The sequence below is a fragment of the Ursus arctos genome, unplaced genomic scaffold (assembly GCF_023065955.2).
Source record: "Ursus arctos isolate Adak ecotype North America unplaced genomic scaffold, UrsArc2.0 scaffold_19, whole genome shotgun sequence".
In the NCBI taxonomy this organism is placed as follows: domain Eukaryota; kingdom Metazoa; phylum Chordata; class Mammalia; order Carnivora; family Ursidae; genus Ursus; species Ursus arctos.
The window spans coordinates 14105532-14124896 of record NW_026622863.1 but is presented as its reverse complement, the minus strand read 5'-3'; the positions used below and the strand labels follow the sequence as shown (position 1 = coordinate 14124896).

General features: G+C 54.3%; 1 protein-coding gene across 13 annotated transcripts in view; it reads right to left on the bottom strand.

Moving 5' to 3' along the window:
- The window catches only part of NLRC5 (NLR family CARD domain containing 5), an 85343-nt gene that overhangs the window by 13766 nt on the left and 52212 nt on the right, over positions 1-19365 (bottom strand). For 9 of the 13 annotated variants that reach the window (XM_048223810.2, XM_044382397.3, XM_044382402.3 and 6 more), the window contains 11 exons: positions 18876-18959; positions 14929-15012; positions 12333-12422; positions 12080-12142; positions 9586-9672; positions 7883-7966; positions 7152-7241; positions 6798-6863; positions 3523-3606; positions 3354-3437; positions 466-552 (listed from right to left, as the gene is read on the bottom strand). In XM_048223810.2, the coding sequence (XP_048079767.1) occupies positions 466-552; positions 3354-3437; positions 3523-3606; positions 6798-6863; positions 7152-7241; positions 7883-7966; positions 9586-9672; positions 12080-12142; positions 12333-12422; positions 14929-15012; positions 18876-18959 (903 nt within the window). Of the gene's footprint in view, positions 1-465; positions 553-3353; positions 3438-3522; positions 3607-6797; positions 6864-7151; positions 7242-7882; positions 7967-9585; positions 9673-12079; positions 12143-12332; positions 12423-14583; positions 14713-14928; positions 15013-18875; positions 18960-19365 lie in introns of those variants that run through there. The other 4 variants (XM_044382399.3, XM_057314271.1, XM_057314274.1 and 1 more) reach the window with 2 other exon arrangements.

Sequence of the window (19365 nt, the reverse complement as noted above, 5' to 3'; positions counted from 1 at the left end):
TGAGGTCCAAAGCCGCTTTCCCATGTAGGCTGAGCTCCGCCTGGGGCTGCCGGTCTACTGACTCCGAGCTCCCAGGCCCAGCAGGGATCTGGCCATAGGTCAGTGGGACTCCAAAGCCTTTGCTCCATGTCATTCTGTCACCTCTAGTCATACAGCCACGATATGTGCTTACTGTAATCCAGGGGCCGCTTCAGGCAACCAGAGTGGACTCCCAGCTGTGTCCACCTGGGATCCACCAGCTCTTTCACTTAATTCTGTGGCTGCCTTCCTCTCTCTGGCACTGTAGCTTGATTATTGCACAGGTCCCAACAAATATGTGTAGCCCCTGCCATCACGGGGATCTAGAGAATTTGCTAGTGACGTAGCTATTACCACACAGGGCAAGAGACTGATGTCTAGGTGAGCGATGGCCCCAAAAGTCATGAAAAGATGAAGAATTCTGAGGGGCCTCCTCCCTCAACTCACCTTATTTCAGTGACGTTGCCTGATGCCTGGGTGCAGACTTCTAGCAGGGCGAGCACCCCGGCTTTGCCTACCCACGGCTCCTCCACCCTGTCGCGGAAGGAGAAGGAGATGAAATCCCCCAGGGTGGGCTGGGGAGGGGTGGGGGGGGAGGGCCAAGGGTGGGGCTCAGAGCTTCTTGGTTTTATTTAAAAACTATAAAATTACACAACTAGGCACAAACATAAAACAGGAAATTAACATCATCCTTGTTCTGACAGTTACTGCGACGATACTCTTTTTTTAAACAACAGTTTTAGATTTAAGGAAAGGTCTATATAGCGTTGCATGGCAAAGATAAGGAACTAAAACCGTATACAAAACATTCCCATTTTGTATTTAAAAAAGGAAGAACAGGTATGGAAAGAGGAGAAAACACAGACAGAAACAGGGAGACAGAGATACAAGGAAAATATATTAAAAGTTAATGACGGTTGTTCAGATGGTAGAAGTCTCACGAGTGGTTTTTTTCCTTTTTTCCTTAGTTTCCAATATTTTCCCGGACCTTCTACAATGTACATGCATTAATTTAGAAGCAGAAAAAAAAAAAAGAGAGTTGTTTAAAATATTTCTGCTTTTGAAGTAATGTGAGTTTTTTTTTTTTTCAAAGTACTATTTTCTTATGTTCATCTGGATTTTCCACAAATCTCTACACCAAGTACGGATTATTTTTAGAGTACGAAAAGTTTTATTTTAAAGCGTTATTTTGGGTGACCCAGCCATTCTGGGTATATACCCAAAAGAGCTGAAAGCAGAGACACAAAGAGGTATTTGCACCCCCGTGGTCGCAGCAGCATGAGGCACCGCAGCCAGAAGGTGGTACCCCCGAGTGTCGACGGACGGATGAATGGATCGACGCAACGCGGTGTCTCCGCACAACGCAACATCAGTCACCTTGCAAAGGAAGGAAACTCTGACAGCTGCTGCAACACGGGAGGACCCTAAGGCCGTGACACTCAGTGACACAAGCCAGTCACAGAGAAGACAGATCCTGCGTGATCCCACTTAGGAGGTCCCTAGAGCAGTCTGATCCATGGATTCAGAAGGAGAATGCAGGCTGCCAGGGGCCGGGGAAGGAGGAAACGGGGATGTGCGTCATGGGGGTGAAGTTTCGGTTTTCCAAGAAAAGAGCTACGGGTGCTGAACAATGAGAATGTACTTAACACTTCTGAACTTAGACCCTTTTTTTTTTTTTTTAAAGATTTTATTTATTTATTTGACAGAGATAGAGACAGCCAGTGAGAGAGGGAACACAAGCAGGGGGAGTGGGAGAGGAAGAAGCAGGCTCATAGCGGAGGAGCCTGATGTGGGGCTCGATCCCATAACGCCAGGATCACGCCCTGAGCCGAAGGCAGACGCTTAACCGCTGTGCCACCCAGGAGCCCCCTGAATTTGGACCCTTAAAGAGGGTTAGGATGGTAAATTTTATGTTAGGCCTATTGTACCACAATCGAACAAGAATGGCATTTTGGGGGATGCCTGGGTGGCTCAGTCATTAAGCGTCTGCCTTTGGCTCAGGCCGTGATCCTGGAGTCCTGGGATCGAGCCCCGCATCGGGCTCCCTGCTCAGCGGGAAGCCTGCTTCTCCCTTTCCCACTCCCCCTGCTTGTGTTCCCTCTCTCGCTGGCTTTCTCTCTGTCAAATAAATAAATAAAATCTTAAAAAAAAAAAAAAAAAGAATGGCATTTGGGAGAACAACCAGACCTCAAGTGCCTTGTCACTGGCTATGCTGAGACATGCACAGCACGGGCCATGACGTCAGGGTTTTGGACACAAATACGTAACTGAGTCTCATGGAGCCTTCGGATCTAACTTCCACTCCAGGAAAGTCAGGAGTTTAGAGGAACAAACACAGTGATGTCAGAAGGAAGCCACCAGACAGAGCCAGCGAGTGTAGACACAGCCCAGCAGCCGGTTTTGTCCACAGGTCACTGACATACAAGAGGAAAGCGGGGAGGGGGTCTGTGACACGGATTAAGAGTCCGAAGAGCCATCTCCACCCCATGCCAGTGTGGGCCTTGACTGGATCCTGGGTCTGACGAGCCAGCTGCCCTATCTGGGGACAGTGGGACCTTTTCGATTGGACTGGGTCATCACGACACTCAGAATGGCTACCGGTTCTCCTGGATGTCCTCATTCAACGGGATTGTGTAGATAATGTCCTTACTGTTTAAAATTTGCGGTGAAATGTTCAGGAGTCATGTTTTATGAGATCTATCACTTGAGAACAATTTAGTCAAAAAAATTTAAAGATGAAGCAGGTATGGAGAACCCCGAGCCCCCATCGAGCCCAGGGGCTAAGGGTACCAGGCCTCGACACTAGGCCCTCTACTTGTTGGTATCTTCTCTGCTTTTCCGAAAGTTTTCTTTTTTTCCATTTATTTTATTTGTTTTGTCATTTACATTCAAGGTAGTTGACATAGAGCGTATCGTTAGTTTCAGGGGTAGAGTTTAGGGATTCATCAGATGCATGATGCGCTCATTCCATCACGGGCCCTCCTTCATGCCTGTCGCCCAGTTACCCTGTCCCCCCACCCCCCTCCCCTCCAGCAGCCCCTTTTCTGAAAGTTTTAGAACGATCGTCGTGAGCATGCACACATGACATCGGTTACCGCTGACCTCAGCGGGGTGTCCTTCGGGGTTTCCTTTTTTTTTTTTTAAGTGCCCATGCAGAGGCCCCCCCTTCAAGGAGGGTGGCTTCTCCGTGTGCCCGAGGGGGTTTCTGGGGCTAAAGGCAGGGTCCAAGTGGCAGGATTTGGGTGCAGGGTGTGGCTGGGGCCACGGTCCTGGAGGAGACCCATTCTCCGGGGCCCACCCCCAGCCCCTCCCAGGGGCACCAAGCAAGACAGTACCTGAGACTGAAAAGCCCCACTGGCCACCTCAGCAGACTCAGGAGAAGCGTCAGCTGCTCCAGGCCCAGGCAGCACTGGGTCAGCCTAGGGACAGAGGCCTGTTACCGGGGGGCTCTCACCGGGAGCCCCCACCCCTCCCCTGCCCCCGTGGGCAGGCCCGATGACTCACGTGAGCGCCGTCAGCTTTAGGGACTGGTTCAGGCCGGCGGCCAGTCTGGGCACATGCTCTGGCCCAAAGCTGCACTGGCTCAGCCTGAGGGCAGAGGGGAAGGGGCAGAGCCCGGGTGAGGCCTGTGGGGCTGCTGTCCTGCTTCCTCCCATCTGCCCCAGGGCCTATGGGGTGCCCCACACTGAGGGCAAAGGCCTAGAATGAGGGCCTGAGAAGAGGCTAAAGATGTAGTTCCAGCTCTGGAAGCTTCCTATCTCCTGAGAGAGATCACCCCACCCTGCCAAGAAAGGGCCGGGAGTGTCCCTTCCTGAGCCCTGACTCTGTGCCAGGCCCGGGCCAGCATCTGGACGCACCAGTGAGCTTGCGTCACATGCGGCATTGCATGCAATTCCAACCACACCCTTTACAGGCCGAGAAACTGACCAACCCAACACAGCTGGTGAGGAAGGGCGGAATCGGGTTTCAGTCCAAGTCGGCCTGACTCCACACCCCAAACCTACCCCCGCGGCCCAACTCTGGTACCGCTTTACCCCACGCTCCCATGGAGGGAGGAGGCCTGGGATTGCTGCTGGGGCCCCACCCTCCTGGCACTCTGGCCCTGGGTGGCCGGCGGACGGGCCCCACAGGGCAGTTCAGGGTCACGGGACAGGGACCTGTGGAGACCTCCATGAGAGGCTGACATTTCAGCTGGGTATGAAAGGATTGGGAGGATTTTATCTCAGAAAATACAGGGAAAAGCGTGTTGGGCTGAGTGCCTGGCGGGAAGGAAGCTTCGTGGGGCAGTGTGTGTTCAGTAAGGAGTGAAGGTCGCTTGGGCTGTGTGCGTGCATGCGTGCGTGCTATGGGTGTGTTGTGGGTGTGTGCGTGCGTGCGTGCTATGGGTGTGTTGTGGGTGTGTGCGTGCGTGCGTGCTATAGGTGTGTTGTGGGTGTGTGCGTGCGTGCGTGCTATAGGTGTGTTGTGGGTGTGTGTGTGCGTGCTATGGGTGTGTTGTGGGTGTGTATGTGTGTGCTATGGGTGTGTTGTGGATGCGTGCGTGCGTGCTATGGGTGTGTTGTGGGTGTGTGCGTGCGTGCTATGGGTGTGTTGTGGGTGTGTGTGCGTGCTATGGGTGTGTTGTGGGTGTGTGTGCGTGCTATGGGTGTGTTGTGGGTGCGTGCGTGCTATGGGTGTGTTGTGGGTGTGTGTGTGCGTGCGTGCTATTGGTGTGTTGTGGGTGTGTGCGTGTGTGCTATGGGTGTGTTGTGGGTGTGTGCGTGCGTGTGTGCTATGGGTGTGTTGTGGGTGTGGGTGTGCGTGCTATGGGTGTGTTGTGGGTGCGTGCGTGCGTGCTATGGGTGTGTTGTGGGTGTGTGCGTGCATGCTATGGGTGTGTTGTGGGTGTATGCGTGCGTGCGTGCTATGGGTGTGTTGTGGGTGTGTGCGTGCGTGCTATGGGTGTGTTGTGGGTGTGTACGTGCGTGCGTGCTATGGGTGTGTTGTGGGTGTGGGTGTGTGTGCTATGGGTGTGTTGTGGGTGCGTGCGTGCGTGCGATGGGTGTGTTGTGGGTGCGTGCGTGCGTGCTATGGGTGTGTTGTGGGTGTGTGCGTGCATGCATGCTATGGGTGTGTTGTGGGTGTGTGTGTGTGCTATGGGTGTGTTGTGGGTGTGTGTGTGCGTGCGTGCTATGGGTGTGTTGTGGATGCGTGCGTGCTATGGGTGTGTTGTGGGTGTGTGCGTGCGTGCGTGTGTGCTATGGGTGTGTTGTGAGTGTGTGCATGTGCGTGCGTGCTATGGGTGTGCTGTGGGTGGGTGCGTGCGTGCTATGGGTGTGTTGTGGGTGCGTGCGTGCTATGGGTGTGTTGTGGGTGCGTGTGTGCGTGCTATGGGTGTGTTGTGGGTGTGTGCGTGCATGCGTGCTATGGGTGTGTTGTGGGTGTGGGTGTGTGCTATGGGTGTGTTGTGGGTGTGTGTGTGCGTGCGTGCTATGGGTGTGTTGTGGGTGTGTGCGTGCGTGCTATGGGTGTATTGTGGGTGTGTGCATGTGCGTGCGTGCTATGGGTGTGCTGTGGGTGGGTGCGTGCATGCGTGCTATGGGTGTGTTGTGGGTGCGTGTGTGCGTGCTATGGGTGTGTTGTGGGTGCGTGCGTGTGTGCTATGGGTGTGTTGTGCGTGCGTGCATGCTATGGGTGTGTTGTGGGTGCGTGCGTGCATGCTATGGGTGTGTTGTGGGTGCGTGCGTGCGTGCTATGGGTGTGTTGTGGGTGCGTGCGTGCGTGCTATGGGTGTGTTGTGGGTGTGTGTGTGCGTGCGTGTGTGCTATGGGTGTGTTGTGGGTGTGTGCTGCGTGTTCTGTGGATGTGTATGGGTGGCACGTGTTTGTATGGTGTGTGTGCATACGTGTGCGTTGTACGTATATGTACGTGGGTGTGTGGATGTGTGGCATGGCGTGTGTGGTGTGGCCGTGGTGTGGGGTATCTGTTTTGGGGGGGTGAGGAGGAACACGATGGGAACTGGCAGCCAGATCAGACTGAGGGAGAAGACCAAGCTAAGGAATTTGAACCGGATCCTGGGGGCAATGGGGAGCCACGGAAGGGCTTAGCGCAGTGGAGTGACCCAGTCCAATGTGTGCTGGGAAGATCCCTCTGGGTGCTGTGAAGTGAATGGACTGGAGGAGGCCTGGCCAGAGGCAGTGGCCCAGTTCAAAGGCCATGATCACAGCTGAAGAAAGACATACAGAGGAAGTGACCCGAGGCAGTGGTGGTGAGGCTGAGAGAGAGCGTCACAGGCTACCAGGGGGTAATAATAACAGCAACTGATACAGCACTCAAGTGAGCCAGGGCCTGGCCAGGCACTTCATACATATCAATGCCTTTAAGCCTCATGATAACACTAAGGGGCAAGTCTTACTATTATTCCCATTTTACAGATGAGGAATTGAAGCACAGAGAGATGAAGTCACTTGTTCAAGGTCACACAGCTGGCAAATGCTAGAGCTGGGATTTACCCCCAGGGGGCTCCAGAGTCTGAGCTCTTAACAATGATACTCAGAAGCCTCCAGGCTTATAGTTAAGGCATGGCTAAGAGGCACCCATCAATGCAAAGGCCCGGCCCAAGGACTGGAGGTGTGGGGGGCTCAGGGGGAAGGCAGATCTGGGGGCAGCAACCCAGGCAGTGAGCATGAAGCAGGGTGTCTGAAGGGCCAAGAGAAGGAGGAGGCATGGAAGCTGCCCCAGGGTCAGCCTCCTCTTCCCCATTCCCTCCCCTTGACCCCTCACCCCAGAGCAGGCCTTACCTCAGTGTCTTCCCGGCCTCTTCCTGTCTGGAGAAGTGCATCCAGAAGCTTTGCTCAGAGCCCAGGCTGCAGAGAGAAGGGTGTGGGGAAGCCGGAGGCCCCACATTCCGAGCTCCAGGCACCAGGGGGTGCAGGAGGCAAGGGGGCTGGGCCCGCAGGGACAAGGGAGGGTAGAAGCCACGGAAGGAGAGACCAGAGGAGACCCCCATTCTGTGAGGACACTGAACCCTGGCCTCCCCCACCCTGTGACCTCCCTGGTCCCCATGTCACACAGGCCTCAGAGGATGGAAACCATGATCCCCCATTCAGGGAACCCTGAGACTCAGAGGGGAGCAAGTGGCACCAAGGTCTTACTTCACAGAGGCCTCCCGGACACGTGGGCAGGAGGGGAGCGTCTTCACCAGGCCCAGGGCACTCTCTAGGGAGATGCTGTTGTGACTCAGGCTGGAAGCGAATGAGGTTCAGGATGGGGGGTTGGGGCAGCACCTCAGTGCAGCCCTGCCCAGCCGCCCCCTCGTCTCCTCTCCTCCAGCTGTCATCTCCAGGAGGACGGTCCTCGATGTCCAAGTGTCCACTCTCCAGGTGCAGACATGAGGTCCAGAGGGAGGCCGGAGGGGCACTCTCCCCCCACGAGCAGGACAGGCACCCGGCCCTGAGTCTTCAGGAACTGCAACCACTGGGGCTGACACAGTCAGTGAGGCCAGGTGGGCAACTCCAGCCCCAGGGGCTCAGGGACACCCAGAGTCCAAAGCTCAGCTGCCTAGCAACTGCTGTATCTGGGCTCTGGTCGCTCGTCTCCCAGATTACTGGGGAGATCGCCTGAGAATGTGCGTGACTTCCTAGGGACCCTCCCTGCTGTGGGGACGTCTCCAACTCTGTGTCCCATAGATTTAGTCAGATGGGCTTCAGGGACAGGATAGACTAGAAGCCAGGACAGCTGAGGTGCTGAGTCAGCTGGTTAGAGAGACACTGCCACTTCTCTGTCCCTAAGTCAGCTTGGGTCACCAGGCTTTAGTCACAGCCTCTGCCTAGATGGGGGCGAGATATCTTCCTTCTGGCTGTCCCCCAGGCTGCCCCTCACTTACTCAAGCGAACCAGAGATGGGCAACTGAGGCAGACATTCCAGGAGGCACTGGAGCCCATCATCACCCAGCATGTTTGCTGAGAGGCTGCAAGAGGCGAGAAGAAGAGGCTGTTGGCAGTCCGACGTGCCCCTCAGCCGGAGCCCCCTCTCCACACTGACCATCATCGTACTCGACCCGCACAGGAGTAGCTCCGTGCCATCGTCACCACCACGGTCGCTGCGACTGGACAGCACCATGCCCACCCCCCACCGCATCAGCACCTCCGGCACCCCCAGAACGATCGCCCGGCACACGACAGCTCCTGCGCTGCCCCCCCCCAGCACCACAGGTGAGCGGTCCCCCTTTCCCTGCAGTGCCTGCTGCCCCCGCCCAGGGCCCCCGGGCCTCCCCCAGGCTTCCGGAGTCAGACAAAACCCCATTTGCCTTTACTATGCCCTTGGCTCACAACAGGTGAGAACTGTAACTTCGAACAAGAATAAATTCTGGAAAAAAGAAAGATGTTTGGGAGCTGCTTTTACCCAGGAGATTTCCTTCTTTTGCTTTGGGAATGCACCACCGGATGGAAACTATACTGAATACTTTATTTCCCTTCCTTGTATTTTCTACGGCTGCGGCTACGCTTTCAGAATAACATAGGCGGCATGCCCCAGAATGTCTGATTTTTGTCCTGCATCTTTGAACTCGTTTTGTCCCTGATGATGACAAGTTTGAGGCTTGTTTGTCTTTTCAGGAGAGGTTTTGAAAATTAAAAAGTGGTTTGTCTCATAAAGCCATTTAATAAAGTAATCTTTACAATCAGAAAAGTTTCCCTCTACTATTGAAAACAGAAAAACCCAAAGACATACTGCTTATGTATCTTTCTAACAATGATTTCGATCAGCCCCATTTCTCTTGGCCACAGCACAACTGGAATTTAAATTGTGTGTGTGTGTGTGTGTGTGTGTGTGTGTGTGTGCGCGCGCGCTGTAGACAGCTCTCTTTACAACCCACTGATGTCCTGAGCTGGACGCCTAGCAGTTGTGAGCACAGACTCATCATCATCCTCGCTGTGTGACCTTGGGCAAGTTCTTAAATCCTCTCTGTCCCTCAGTGGTCTCATCTATAAAATGGGCACACAGGACCTAGAGCTTTGGAAGGATAAAAAGATGATGTAAAGCGCTTAGCACAGTGGAGAAGGTGCTCGGGGGGTGTGGACTATTTTTATTTTTCTACCCATGAGGGGGTTGTGTTATTTGGGCACCCAAGACAGGCCACACAGACCCCGCCTCTCAACAACACAAGAGCCCACGAGGCCCCACCCCCGCCGGCTCCGGGCCTCCCCAGGCGGAGCCACTGGGTACTTTTAACCGCCTGCCAGGCAGGCCAAGGGATCCTTCGTTTGGGTTCCCATCCGCCGGCAGAGCTCCAATGTCTTGATCACCATGAAGCCCAGGGGCTCCCGTAGCCCTTTTTGGAAGGGCTCCCCAAAGTAGATCAAGGGGTACACCCCGAACTGGCCCCATCATGGCAAGAGTGGGGAGTGGAAGGATGAAATGGGTACAGGGAAATCTTATGGATGTGACCCAGGATGCGTCCCAGGCATCCCTGCGAGCTGCCCCGACAGGTGTTGAGTGCACACACACGTGCGCACCCACACACCCCTGCAGCGCCAGCCAGGCCTGAGCTCCCGTGCTCCTCTCCCTCCTCCCCCACCCCCAACTTACTCCAGCTGGTTGAGTTCTTCACATTTGCTCAGCAGCCAGCACAGCGGCTCCACATGCTCCTGACTGAGGCCACAGTCCGTGAACCTGCTGGAGGAGGGGCCACAAGCCAAGGAGGGGCGCCTGAGCCACTCAGACCTGCTCTGCCCTGGCTTGTCCTGGGTGTGGCCTCTGGATTCTCTGGAACTCCCCATCATCCACCACGTCCATCTCCCGCACAGCAGATGCCACCTGGCACCCCCAGGCTCCTTACTACTGGGGAACTCCTTCAGATGCATATTTGAGGAACCCAGCCCAGACCCACTGAATCAGAAACGACAGGGGCAAGGATCTCTCCGTGGTTGATTCAAGTTCAAGGTGGAGAGCCACAGCCCTTGGGGTCATGTTAATGACCAGACATGCAGGGAGGGGAGGGAGAGAAGAAGGGTGATGCCTGCTCTTGCCTTTGATACTGGAATTGAGGTGAAGGGGATTCAGAGGTACAGACTTCCAGTTATAAGTCAAGGGGATGAAAAGTACAGCATAGGGAACATAGTCAATAATATTATAATAACGCTGTATAGTGACAAGTGGCGACTGTCCCCATCACGGTGAGCACTGCCTAAGGTACAGCGCTGCCCAATCACTGGGTTGTACACCTGCAACTAATACAACGGTGTAGGTCAGCTATACTCGAATAAAAATGAATAAATAATAGCCACACACAAAGTAACAGAAAGTCTGTCTTTGAAAGGTCTAAATCGAGACCACACGACAAGGTAAACAAAGGACCGATCACCAGCCAACAACTAAAAAAAATAAACCAAAACAAAACAAACCCCAAAACAACACAAAACAAAAAAAAACAGGGAAGAAGCAGCAGAATCTTAAAATCAGAAAGTACCTAAAATCAATATCTCAAATTTTTATCGCTGTTCCTCTCCTTCCTGATTTTCCCCCGGTTCCTAAATTCCTGATTATACTATTATTTACTTCCTATTTTTAAAATCAGCTCTTTCTTTTCATTGGATGCATTTATTGTAAAAGGAAACCTTTTATCGTTCGCTCAAAAGGAAAAGTGGCACGCACACCACAAACAGACCGCAAGCATAAGGATGCGTGAAACGGGAGCCAAATATCATCCCTAAATTTGAGCCAGAATGTCCTTGCTGGGGCCTCTCTCCCTTCACTAAAAAGGGGACTCGGCAAGCATTGGAGCCGTGCTAAGGTCACGCCAACACCCCATCCAGACTTCCTCATGGCCTTAATCAGAATGAGAAGCGAAAAGGTAATAAGGACCTCACGAAGGGACTCAGTGACACTGAACCACCGTACTTGTGCCCAACCTCCTAAAAAAATGCCCTCATTCTGGTCTCTGTCCTACATTTTGGAAACCGTGGGCTTAGAAACAATCTGGGCATTCTAGAAGTCAGGGGTAGTGTTGGGCTAGAAAAGGAGGTGGGAAACTCCAGCCCAGGGCTGCCTGGTTTTTGCAGCCTAAGAATCATTTTTCCATTTTCAAATGATGGAGACAAAAAAAAAAAAAAAACAACATCAAAAGAAGACGACATCCTGACACACGTGCAATATACGAAATCCAAGTCTCCGCGTCCATGAACGAGAGTTTCACCGGCACGCGGGCACGGGCATCGCTTTGCCTATTGTCCCCGCTGCTTTCAAGCTACAATGGCGGGGTCGGATGGCTGTCAGAGAGATCGTGCGGCCTGCAAATCCAAACTCCTTCCAATCTAAGCTTTACAGGAAAAGTCTGCCTGCCCCGGGGCAAGGAACACTGCAGAATGGCCTGGGTTCAAGTCCCAGCTGCCCCCTTCCTGCCCTGTGACCACGGCTTATAGGATGTCATGTGTAGAAGGCTCTAGAATGGTGCCCTGCAGCTATTCGACATGTCTTGATTCTCCTATTCATTGTTACTTCACAGCTCTCTCAGCGAGCCAGCAGTATCAGTTACCAGAAACACCGTCTCTGCGTGCAAAGGTTGGCCTCCTCATCCTCCTGCCCCTGGGGCAGCACCTCCTCCCTCGCACCCAGGCAACCGGGGAGCACGGGTCCAGGAGCCAGCAGGGCAAGGATACTTGTGTCTATGAGTGCTCCACACTTCACACATTGTCTCAGTTAATCTTTGCAAACATCCTGCAATATGGTGACTCCCTTACCAGCTGTGGAAGCTGAGGGTCACGGAGGTTAAGGAGCTCGTGCAAGGCGCCAGGCCCCGCGGAGCTGGGATTTAAAGCCTGGTGGGCCGGTTATGAAGTCCTTTCCCTTGGACTAGGCCCCTGGGCCCCGGTCTAGTCAGACAGGTACTCCTTATTTGCTTTGCCAAAGCCTGGCCCTTCTGGACCTCTGCTGCTTTATGCTGGAGGAAACGAGTCTCCTTGCTGGGTCCTTTCAAGGAAATGCCCCATGGCAGGCCACCTGCACTCTGCTCTAGGCATCCAGGAGGTGAGTCTATTTGTCCCCAGTACCAACCAGCTGCCCGGGCGCAGTTTCAGGGACTTACCCACAGCACTCGCCTTCCCGCTCCTCGCTAGACTTGAAGTGCAGGGTCACGTGATACAGGGACCTGGCGCAGACAGTCCCTGAGTCAGCCACCCTCGGCCACAGCCCCAGGATGCCTCTGGGGCCTGACACCCCTTCCTCCAGAAGCCAAGTCCCTGACTTGGGTCCTACCACTTCCGTCCTACCCCTTACACCCACCAGACAGGGCACAACCCGCCAAGACTAGACCCGGTTGTCCTAGGGCCAATGCCCACCTGAGATCCACCTTCTGAACCCGTGGGCACAGGCTGAAGAGGTCGGCCAGCAGGAGGGGGCTCTTCGGGGACAGCTTTGTCTGGCTTAGCCTGGGAAGGAAAAGAGCGGGGCATTATGTAGGCAAGCTGGAGCCAAGCAAGAGGGGGCAAGTAGCCTGGATGGGCTGGAAGGGAAGGAGAGAGAGGGGAAGGAGGGCTGGCGGGTCAGCAGGGCAATAAGGAGGAAGGCAAGGACTCGAGAGGGACAAATGGGGACTTAGGGTCAAGCACACTTGGGTTTGAGCTCCAATTATGCTTTTGGCTGTGTGTCCTTGGTAGAGTCACTTAACCTCTCTGAGCCTCAGCTTCCTTACCTGGAAAACAGAACTACTCGTGGTGTACCTTCCTCTAGGGTGAGGACTTGACTACATCAAGCGCCCGATACCCGTGCTTGTTTTGTTACCGTATTGTTTCTGCCCTCAAGCACAGACTTAACAGGCGAGTCCTGCTGGCAGGCAATGGGAAGCAGTAGGCCCTTGGAATAGCTTCTCGGTGATTTGGGGCCAGATAATTCGTGATTGTTGGGGCTGTGCTGCAGGGGGTTCCGCGGCATTGCAGACCTCTACTCACTAAACCCCATTCATAGCTCTCCCTCTCCCTGTCCACATCCCCCATCATGACAACCAAAAAGGTCTCCACGGCCATATATCACGGGCACCGGCCCCCCCTGGCTGGGAACTGCTACCTCAGAGAAAGTGAGATGGCTCCATCTTGCCCTTGAAGGCATCCTTGGCCCCTCCACTTCCCTCACCCCATAAACCCTCCCTTGGCTTGTCTTCCGTTCCACTCTCAAGATGCACCCTGAATCTACCTGCTTCCGCCCTGGGGCCAACCCATCCCCGGCCCGCACCATCTCCGACCCTCCACAGCCTCTTCCCTGCTCTCATTTCCACTCTTGTCCCCCAACCGCTTCCCTACCCAGCAGCCAGACTGAGCTTTTGAAAACACACATCACAGGGGCACCGGCGTGGCTCAGTCGGTTAAGCATCTGCCTTTGGCTCAGGTCATGATCCCTGGGTCCTGGGATGGAGCCTGCCTCTCCCTCTCCCTCCCTCTCACTCCCTCTCCCTCTGCTCGTGCTCTCTCTCTGTCAAATAAATAAATAAAATTTTAACCAAAAAAAAAAAAAAAAAAAGAAGACACACATCACACCTCTGGCTTTCAAGTCCCCTTGGACAAGACCCCCAAACTCCTCCCCATGGCTCCCAGGCCATTTGTGACCTGGCCCAGGTCCCTCTCTCCACCTCCTGTCTTGCCACAGTGCCTGCCACAGAGTCCTGTGGCCTCTGGCTGTTCCTTGAGCCCACCAAGTTCAATCTTGCCTCAGGGCCTCCTATATGCTCTTCCCTCTGTTTGGAATGCTGTTCTCTGCTCTTCACAAGGCTGTCCCTTTCATCCTTCAGGTGGAACCTTCGTATCCCTCCTCAGAGGCATCCCCTGACCACCCTCACCTTTGCAGACACTCTTTACCACATTACCTAGAAAAATACCTTATCACTGTCTGAACTCATCGTACTTGCTTTTACTTGCTTACTGTCCAGCTCCCTTTACTACAAGCTAAGCTCCAAGAAGACAAGGACCTAGTCTTTTTACCCCCTCTCTGCTGTGTCTCCAGCCCTCCAAGCAGTGTATGGACCGAGTAGTATGAAGCGTGAGCCCTGGCGTGGGGCAGGCTGGCCACCTCATTCCAAAGACAGAGGAGATTCAGGGGCTGATGCTGTGTGATGTGGGCACGGAGAAGTCCCTCCCTGGTCCGGGGTTTCCCACCTGCTCATTTTAGCCTGCCACTTTATGTGTCCCAAGGAGCCCTTCCCATCATGGGGCCGTGCGTGGACGTGAGCTCTGCCGCCTCTGCCCACCTCTGGAATGTCACACGGCTCCTCCTTCCCTTCCCAGTAGGACGCGGGGAGAAGCAAGATCTGGCTGTGAAGTGAGCTGCCTCGGGCGTCCCAGAGCGCCCTAGCATTGGTACTTCTGTTGCTGTTATTAACGGTATGATTTAATTTCCCGTTGTATTTTTCCATCCCAGCTGCAGCTGCTTTCCCCCCGCTGGAAGAGTATTTAAAGTAAATCCTTTTTAAATTCTAACCAGTCTGCGCTGAAATTAGAAAGTCGAGTTTTAAATACTTTGGAGGATGTTGCTTCAGTTCCCCTTTGGCTGAGTTAGACGGTGACCTTTAAAAAACCGGTGTGTGACATAGACACCACTTACATCCGTGAGGTCCCTTTCTAGGAGCTGGTGACCTTTCCATGGGTGAGGAGAAGTACAACAGCCCATTTGCCATAGACCCGCCATCCTTCAAGGTGCCTGGAGAACACCTGTCTTGTTGGAGCCCCAGCCCTGGGGGAGGGGTTGAGGAATAGGAGTCCCATTTGTCAGATGAAGACACTGATCACACAGCACCCCCCATAAGGTTAGTAAGGTATTGGGAAGAGCTCCCAGCTTGGCCAGATAAAACAGAAGAGCCCAAGAGAAAGGAGTGGCCGGGAAGGAGGGGACGGGTCTGCCAGCCAAGAGCCTCAGCCCAGCACAGGGAGATGGGGAAACCGGTCTTACCGCAGCAGGCGTAGCTGGGGCAGACGGGGCAAGTGGTGCAGCAGGGTCTCCAGGCTCTTGTCGCTCAGGACCTCGCAGGACAATCTGTGAAACAAAGCATCTGAATGAGGCGGGGGAGCCTTGGGGAAAGCTAGGAGTGCACCCTGACAACCACAGCCCTCTGGACAGGGGTTGCCCGACACATTCCCTCCAAACGCCGGGACCTTGAGTTATCATTGAGGAGGAAGAAAAAGGAAGGTCATACAAGTTTGGAAAGTGCTGGTTAAGCCAAATGAAAGAGTTTCCTTTGCGGCAGGGCTTCTCAGAGTTTGAGTACGCTGCTGGGCACTGTAACCTCCCACAGAGCTCTGACACTTTTCCCCCAAGTGTCATGGACTCGCAGGAGTATTGTTTCGAGGGCGCTCTGCAGAAGACGCTTGCTGGGAAGACCATGCCACCTTGACCCACGGTGAAATTAACAGTGGCCGTTCAGGCCCGCGGCCGGTCAGCAAAGGATCCAAGGTGCAGGTTAGCTTGGGTCTCTGGTTGTCCGTCAAAACCAGACCGACCAGCTGATCACTTGTCAGGATAATCTATCAGAACCCAGTCCACTTGGAAGAAACCCTTCACAGTCAGCCTGGGCTGCAGGACTGGGACAAGCAGTGTGTCTAAGCGCCCTGGGATTTACAGAGCCTCTGCAGGGGTCTGGAGCAACTTCCCCACTCCCAGGGGCCTTTGGGTTGTGTTTTCCTTGTGCCTTCTCCCCCTTTGCCCTTTGCTGTCCCTGTTCCTGTCCCCTGCAGACTGTCTTTTCCGCTCACTGGGCCCTCCAGGGGCCTGGCCCACCTCCACCGCGTTATTTGCTGGTTGGGAGCGACAGTGGGAAGGGCAGCCTATGATTCCGGAGCTGGGAGCCTCAGGGCAGGACTTCTACTGGCACCCAGGAACCTCTAGGCCCTCTGTCCCAGGCCTGGGCCCGGGGCTCCAAGCACTGGCAGCACAGGGGGCCTTCACTCCGGGGTGGTCGGTCTGCAACACCTCCCCGCATGGGTTCCCACCAGGCCCCCAATACACAGTGCTATGGCCTCTGGCCGGGTCAGTGTGGGCTTTACACACTTGTTTTTGTTTTTTTTTTTTTTAAAGGCAGTAGCAACTTTACCCATTACAACATCTCACATGGAACGTCAGGATGTGGCCAGGCAAAGAAGACCTGTCGTGGTAGAACGTGGGGCGGGGGCTGGAGCCCCATCACTCTCCCTCGCATCCAATTACCGGAGTTCAGCATTAAGTACGTGGTCCCAGCACTCTACAGTTGGCAAAGTGCTTTCACGCTATCACCCCACTTTCTCCAGCCACAGCTGAGGGAGGGGGGCCCTCAGACCCCCGTCTGTGCTCAGACCCCCATCTGTGCCTGGGGCAGCTTACACAAAGCCTCCCGCCGCGGAAGGTGAACCGCGGCAGACACTGATGTCCAACTGTGTCCTTGTGCCCCTCCAGGGCCTGCCCGGGTGCCTGGTAAACAGGCGGCGCTTAGCAGTTACACGATAGAAGACAGTGCTTTCTGCAGCACTGGCTCCCGCGCTGCTGGAAGCAGCCTGGGTGTCCGTCCGGACTCTAGAGAGGACGGCTGCAGAGCCTGTGCACATCGCAGCTATGGAGGGTTCACCGTAAAACGCACAAATACTCAAATGTTGTGTAAAAACATATTAGAGACAATCAAAGACAATTAAAAACTCACAGGCTACTTGATGATTTTAGTACAGCATATAATCATGTGAATATTTTAGGTCTGGTTGGAGGGGAGGGAGGTGGGGGGAGGGGTAACTGGGGGATGGAGATTAAGGAGGGCGTGTGATGTAATGAGCACTGGGTGCAATAGAAGACTGACGAATCACTGACCTCTGCCTCTGAAACCAATAATACATTATATGTTAATTAATTGAATTTAAGTTTAAAAATATATTAAAAAAAGAAACAACAGACCCCCCCCCTAAATATTTTAGGTCTGGTAATGGTTTAGTGGTTATACTAAAAAATAAATAGGGGTGCCTGGGGGGCACAAAGTGGCCAGCTCTTGGTTTCAGCTCAGGTCATGATCTCAGGGTCGTGAGATCGAACCCCACACTGGGCTCCATGCTGGGTGTGGAGCCTGCTTAAGGTTCTCTCTCCCTCTCCTCCATCTCATGCTCCCTCTCAAATAAATAAAATCTTTTTTAAAAAAGGGTAATCACCTTTTAGCTACACATACTACAATAACTACAGATGCAGTTAGGAGGTGTCAGGACTTGCTTGAAAACACTGGTTGTGCATGTGTGTGTGCTGGGGCCATGGCACGGGAATTACTGAGCAAGGAAGACGGGCACTGAGGGTCCATTCCCCTGCTCGCTCTGCTTTCATATATGCTCCAAAGTAGCCATAATAGAAGTGGGGATTTTTTTTTTTAATTAAAAAGTACTTTCACAAAGTGGGGAAATCTGGGTCAGGTGGTCAAGGTCAACGTCAACAGTGCTAAGTCGACAGCATGCACCTCTGAGATGGGACGAGAAGGGTACTTCGCTTTTGCGGTCTTCCTCCCCCAGACCCAGAACCCCAGTTTACCCATCAGAAAAACATCAGACACACCCATACCGAGGGACATTTCACAAAATGTCTATCAAGTACTCCTTCAAAGCTGTCAAAGTCATGAAAAACAAAGACTAAGAAACAGACCAGAGAGGCTGAGAACATGATGCCTAAATGCCATGTGGGATCCTGGACGGGATGCCGGGTTAGAGAAAGGGTCTTAGGAGAAAGACTGGGGACATCTGAATAAAGCCTGGAGTGTGGTGAATGCAGCAAGCTTGGTTTCTCCGTCGTGACAAATGGACCATGACGGGTGATATTAACCGCCCAGGGGCCACGGGCGGAGGAACTCTCTGGACTAGCTTTGCAACTCCTCTGTAAATCAAGCCTTAACCTATTCTAAAATAAACACTTTATTAAAAAGTTCACAGACTCCACATTCTGGGGAAGTCATGACGTACTGCCCTGAGACAAGAGCTCGCTGCGGAGATCCGACACGGTAAAATCCCGTGTCTCTTGACGATGTCAAAAACCCCCTGTTCCGGGTCCCTATGTGCGTGCGCATGGAGAGGGGCATGGAGGGACGGACACCAGGTGACCGAGGATGAGCTGCTCGCGAGGGCCAGGAGGGCATCAGGGATGGGGGCGGGAAAGCAAGAACGATGACTGTCGTCAGTGGGAACACCATGTCAAGCGAAGCCAGGGAACGCAGCCGGTCTGTCGCTCTGAATGGGCAAAAACTGAACAATGCGCGCAGACAAGGGGGGTCACAGGGCCCAATGACAACACCGGCTGGATGTGGAGAAGGGCTGATTTAGGTGAGGCAAGCTTGTCTCCGATTTATTTTAAGGTAACTGTTGTGATAACATTGTAACAATGAGGACAAAGGAAAGGCTGCCCATCTCTCCAGATGACAGAGCAGAGACACAAGGAGTTAGAGCCAGGTGCCCAAGGTCACCCAGCCTGTAGGTGACTGAGCTGGGACTCCCGATTCCAGGCCCAGTCTCCGGTCACAGACCCAGGGGGTTGTGGGCTGGGTGAGCGGGTAACCAGGAGACGGAGGCCCTGAGGGGGGGCTCTCAGAAGTGACATGTTCCAGCCACAGAGGCAGGCACAGGGGGTGCCAGGTTGGGGTTCCAGGGGTGGAGGAAGCAGACTGGGGCTCCCAGGTGCCCTGAGTTGAGCAGATGGCGAAGGGAAGCCCTGGGCCCAGCGCAGCCTCTCCTAGAAGGGCAAGGTGCCCTATGGGGACGCAAGGAGCGTGCTACCAATAGGTGAGGGGCGGGGTAGGGCTACAGGGGCTGGGGACGAGGAAGGACTCCCCTGGCCTCTAACCAGGACACCCCCACGCCAAGTCACCGGGCAGCCCACATTGTGCCCTCTAGGGCTGTGCCCTCCTTACTTACTTGACTTCCAGAGGCCCCGGACACTTCTCCAGAGTCTCACAGAGGCGGGTGAGGCTCAGGGGCTCCAGCTGACACTGCGAGAGGCTGAAAGGGGGCAAGTGGGCCGGGCAGGGGGTCAGGGAGGGCCCAGGGCCCTTGTGCAGCCTCAGGTGCTCTCCCCTTCTCCCCGCACCCCTCCTCCTCAACCTCCAGGGTGCAGGGTCCTCCCCTCACAGGGCACACTCTGCGCCCCAAGTCTCCCCTACAGCCCGATCCCTACCACTCGGTGACAGTAAAGCCCCCCCCCCCCCCCCCCCGCCAAGTGCTTGGCTCCACTCCAACACCTCCCCTCTGCCCCTGCCTGAGTCCGGGGCCACCATTGTCACTTGCCTGGACCACTTTAACACCCTTCAACTCCCCTCCTGCCTTCTGCAATCCTTCTCTGCTTGCCAGAGGCTTATCTTTTAACAGTGCAAATCTGACCTCACCTCTCAGGCGCTTACGCCCCCTG